This window comes from Trametes versicolor (genome assembly GCF_000271585.1).
Source record: "Trametes versicolor FP-101664 SS1 unplaced genomic scaffold TRAVEscaffold_11, whole genome shotgun sequence".
Lineage (NCBI taxonomy): Eukaryota > Fungi > Basidiomycota > Agaricomycetes > Polyporales > Polyporaceae > Trametes > Trametes versicolor.
In genome coordinates this window covers 2,404,602-2,410,012 of record NW_007360331.1, presented here as the reverse complement: position 1 = coordinate 2,410,012, position 5,411 = coordinate 2,404,602, and the positions used below count along the sequence as shown (strand labels likewise).

Sequence of the window (5,411 nt, the reverse complement as noted above, 5' to 3'; positions counted from 1 at the left end):
CATGTCCAAGCTACGTGCTAATGTGGTCCAGCCATTCACTTCCCATGCCCAAGATATATTCTGTGCTGCCACCTAGATGTGAGGAATTGAGCGAAGTGTTAGCATTCTTGTACCTTGGACCTAACCAACCAACCTCTAAGGAGTATAAGCGCACACCCATGCTAGTACGGCGTAACAAAGTGGCGGATGCGCTTGAATGGCTCAAACTCAATCACATTGACTATGCTGATCTTGAGATATCTTATGACAACATCAATTCATATCCTGAGGATGAGCCACCTGTGATCGTAAATTACTCAAAGAGCATGGAGTCCAATGTAGATCCTGAGGTGTCAGCTGTAAATGCAAGTGAAGAAGATGAAGATGCCGATGATGGAGCGTGTCCTTTTATTGTGCATGGATTAACAGGAGCAAGCCTTGAGCTTTTATGGAGAAGATCAGGATATTATGGGACAGTGGAACACCAGGGGCAACTGACACTGTACATGCACATGCTCATCTGGATTAAAAATTTCCTTACACCCCAGGAAATTTGAGATCAAATCATAGACCCAAACTCAGAGTGCACATTCATGCTGAGGACACATCTGTGAGAAGTCTTCTGATTGAAGATGGCACTGTGGTGGGACTGAATACGTTCTGGGGAAAGCCAATGAAGTGCGATAAAGACTGGGATGGCTCACAGCTGTTGCCAGATCTGGAGGTCGAGGGTCGGGTTTGGTATTTGGATGCTGCAAGAGGTGATGAATGGGTTAAGGTCCCTCCTAACTACATTGTAGTGACTGAGCATGATATGTAGAACTGTCATTCACAGGGGTTAGCTAAATGTATCCCGCTTCCTTGAAACATCCTTCTGCCATCTGTGGTGTTACTGCGTAGCAAGCCTCACTGATATCTGTGACTGCAAGATCCTCCGTATGGCGCCTAAGATGGGCCTTAATTAAGGAAGAAGCCATCTCTATTGGATTGTAGCCGGGGGAGTATGGTGGCAGATAGATCAACTTGCACACTGTAAGTGGCAGTTGAGAATATGATGCATACAAATACGGTGGGGATAGACTTACATGCCTGTTCCTTGATAAGCTTACAAACCTTGTCAGAATGATGGATGTTGCAGTTGTCCGGGCCTGAACAAGGTGTTGTTAATAGGATCTGTAAAACATGAGTCTATTATCTTGCGGAATAGATGATAAACTCACCACAAACTCCTTCAGAAAGTCCACAAACTGTTCACCCATCACTGCTCCTTCAAACACCTTGAAGGTGATATTCCATCCAACAAGAGAAGAAGAAGGACAGAGTACCGCTGTCCACAGACAAAGCAAGCTCACTGAATGCAGCGTGTTGCCATTGGAGTCCATCCTCTCTTGCGGGCAGTGGTTATCCACAGCACTCTCGTTGGCAAACATGAGCATGTATGGGTCAGGAACCTCCAGACCAATGCAGTTCATGAAGGCTGCCTGTAAGATATGTATTGTTTCTCTCTTGGGCTGCCTTTGAGACAGCCTTAGAAGAGTAGTGAATGCGATGAAGGGTGCGAATGAGGGTGGTGGTGCTCTTCTTGATTCCTAGAACATCACAGATATCCCCAATAGATCGTCCCTGATCAAAGTACAGGATAGAGATCCGAGCTTTGATATCTCGGGAGACTGGGTGGTGTGCCATGATAGCAGGAAGGGGACCAAAATGATGGAAGGAAGCAAGAGATGCAGATATGCATGGCTGCGCGGACGACACAGAAATAAGCACCCGTTCTTTGCACACTGCGGGGAGCCCAGCGCGGTTATCCGCAGAAATAAGCGCCCACATGCGCGAAACACATTTTCTGTATCTTTGCTGGGGGTGGGGGGAATATATCAGATTTTTTAGTTTCTGCTTTCTGTTTATTTCTGTATTCCTAACATCTTGTGGCATTCACCTTGGGCTTTGCAGATGGACTGAAAATGCAGACATATTGATCACATTGATCACATTTGTGCTGCCAAAGTTTTTTCACACTGATGTCCTTACTTTTATGCCAAAATATATGTGTCAGGTAACTTGGCTGGAGAGGGCCATAACTGGCAGGTCCGATTGATGAGGGTACATATATCTTAGTATAATTCATATAGTTGGGCTAAGAATTCAGATTGATAATGCATTTAGATCTGGCCCAGAGCAAACTATGGATGCTGTTTTGATATATGTAGTAGATATGAGCCTTTGAACAATCCACATCATCCATATGCATTGATCTTGTATCAATTCCACTGCTGTCATCCGCTAAAAAATTCAGACATCCAAACTCCCATTTTTGGTTTTGAGCATTTTTTATTGTCTTCAAGGTATTCAAAAAATGCATTACTTGATATAGCACTTGAATTGATGCATCCTAACATAGATGCTATCAAAGGCACTGCATGAATAAACCAGGGAATTTCCTCCACTGGTATAGTATAATGATGGCACAGTATTCAAGTAGATCAATGATCCAACCTTACCTTAACTGCCCAGGGTACTCAGCTATAACAATCAGATATGTCACTTGACAATTCTCACCAAGACACAAATATTCTCATTTTATAACATGGCTCAACCCAAACTTCATTTAATTCCACAACTAGTTATTCAGCTCTGCAGAAGACACTATTATAGCATTTCTTGATCATCTCTCAGCATTAGCAGGTCAGTTTATAATCCATACAATATCAGTAACTAGAGTCGCATTACTACCATGAGTGTAGTTTTATTGATTTTATATAATGGTCATGCCATTGACACATTGATTGAGGCTGATTTTCTGTGATTATTAGCCCTTAAGCCTAGGCAACTTTAAGTAGGAGGTTAAGACATTCATCTTGGTAGCTAATTTTATGCCATGTAATGGATCAGACATACCTTGATCAAAGACCTTGATTGAATAGGCCTTCAATAAATGGCCTGATTGTATTATTTAGATGGAAATCATGTCATAATACATTTATTTCATTGAAGTTTTGGGAAGTAATTCTTTTATGCGCACAGTATCCCCTCTATTTGAAGGGCAACAGGGCACTATTCAGCAAGACAATGTGTTTAGGCACTTTTATGATCATTTGATGCTTCAAACATGGATTACCCCATTGAACACACTCCATAAGCATGATTATGTGACCTCATTGCCTGATCAGATTGTCATATATGGTGCAATGCCACACATCAGCTGCAATACTGCATTTATTATAGTTTGAGCTCCTTCCAGATTTTATTACTAAATATATAGACAGTACCATGGAGTAGAGATTGAAATTCTGAGTCTGGTGGTATATGACACTTGGGGGGAGGCAATGATGTCATCAGGTCATGTGCTTTGGGCGCTTTCTTTCCAATTGGGCACTAATAGGATTTTGTACTGTGTATAGTGGCAGCTGCATGAGTCACATCCAGGTCATTTTTAAATATATGGACTCTGCTCATCCATAGCTCTCTGTTGATACATTACGATTGATGAGGAACGAAGAAATCGTTTCTTATGGGGTGACCTTCCTGCCAACTCAAGTCGTGTACGTGGGAAAAAAATTTGGAACCCAGCTGATCAGAGGTTAGTTTTGAAATAGGCGCCACATACAAAATTTTGTAATGCTCACAGGGTTAGGGTTGGATTCCAATAGCACAGCTTAGGGTTAGCCTTAGATCAGTTCTAATCACAACTCTTACAACATGTAAAGCCTCTTCCCTGGGCGCTTGGGTAACCCTAGCTTGCACAGCACATGTGCCCCTCACTGCCCACTACTGTATATGCCTATAGGCTATGCTCTGTATCAAAACATGACTTTAACACATGATATAGTGTAGCTCAAGCACTACACCCTTAGTTTCCTTTCAGAGCTATAATCTGGTAGTAGTAGTTATATGCCATATGCCACTACAAGAGGCTAGTCAGCTATCAGTTGAGGTGTTATGTACTGACATACAGGGTGAAATCTGTTTTTGCATGCCATCCATTATTGCCAGTCACTGAGGCAATTGAGGAAATGAACTCATGCATGCATCCTGGCCTAGAATACATAAAACGGTAAAGATGAGGTATGTCTTGAATTGAGAGTGCAATTTGAAACAAATGGATGCCATAATAGCACCATGATGCAGTGCTTGTAAAGAGCTTCTAGATGAGGTATAATATATGCTATATGGATGAGAAATGTTGAAATAGCAAAGGAAATATTGTCATTATAAGGTTGAAATTGAGGTATTTCCTTTTACGATTGATGAGGAACGAAGAAATCGTTTCTTATGTAGGGACTTTCCTGCCAACTCGCGACACATAAAACGAGCCCCGTGGGAAAATATTTTAAAACTCCGCTAATCAGCCATTAGCTTGGAAATAGGCACCACATACATCCTCCACTTACAAAATTAGGGTTAGGGTCCTCCTCCATTAGGAATTTTAGGGTTAGACACTAGATCACTGCACACAGCCACTCTGACCATCTGGTAATGAGGCTCTAATGCTCCCCAGTGGGCGTCTATGTAACCCTAGGTGGCACTACATGCTTGCCGCCCTATGTGCACTCAAATGCAGGCTACAGAAAGCATCTAGAGAGATTCTTAACATCATATAGATTATAGTATAAGGGTATATCTATATAATTTACATTACTAGCAAATGTGCTCATAACAGTGAAGGGTCTAGAACACTAATGAAGGATTTGATGGGTCTGATGTGTACACATAGGACATGTTATAGTGACATCATATATATTATTCTATTTCTTGCATCATTGGCAGTTACTAGAGTGATTAAAACCCAGGTTATCTGCTCTGTGTTGGATTAAAAGACTGCAATTGAAGTATTTCCTTTTTCTATTCCCCAATCTTGTGTAAATCAAGACCATAACAGCACCATGTTGTAGAGCTTGTAAAGGGCTTTCGAATGATATATAATGTGTGCTTTATAGATGAGAACTGGTGAAGCAGCAAGAGAAATACTGCCAAAAAGCGGCTGCTTTTCAAAAAAATTTCTAAGTACCACGAGCGCTAGTAGATCGCGCTGGCCCAGCGCGATCTACTAGCGCCCATTGGACTTCACCAAATCACGCTTGGGGCGCCTATTTGGCCGGCAGGATCAGGCCCTGTGAAGCCTTCTTTAAACCGCATTCATTGGCCATTTATACATTATGCAGGGTATATATGATCCGGAAAACACCTCCATTGTATAGATATTGGCGAGCAGGTTCTGATGATATGCATATCAACATTTATTGATAAGCAGACCACTGCAGGAAATCTGATTTCGCACATTTTATACCACTTTGTAGGCCAATACTGCTCCTGTGTTGTTTATAGCCCACAGTGTGCCCAGGTATTTATGATGTGTCTACATGACATTGCTGTCTTGGTACTAGGATGACTGCAGAAACAATAATGTATATATACCAAAACTGACAGAGATA

The 5,411-nt window shown here is 41.8% G+C and overlaps 2 protein-coding genes across 2 annotated transcripts in view; one reads left to right on the top strand and one right to left on the bottom strand.

The window, feature by feature from the left end:
- Positions 1-419, top strand: part of TRAVEDRAFT_77447 (uncharacterized protein) — a gene marked incomplete at both ends in the record, with an annotated part of 838 nt that extends 419 nt beyond the window's left edge. The window contains one exon of the mRNA XM_008045086.1: positions 11-419. Coding sequence (XP_008043277.1) covers positions 11-419 — 409 coding nt within the window. The remainder of the gene's footprint in view (positions 1-10) is intronic.
- A 402-nt stretch (positions 420-821) lies between these two features.
- On the bottom strand, positions 822-1,004 carry TRAVEDRAFT_132887 (uncharacterized protein; the record flags this gene model as incomplete). The annotated part of the gene is made up of 1 exon (XM_008045085.1): positions 822-1,004. A coding segment is annotated over one exon (183 nt), but the record flags the coding sequence as incomplete, so codon positions are not given.
- Between the last annotated feature and the right edge of the window lie 4,407 nt (positions 1,005-5,411).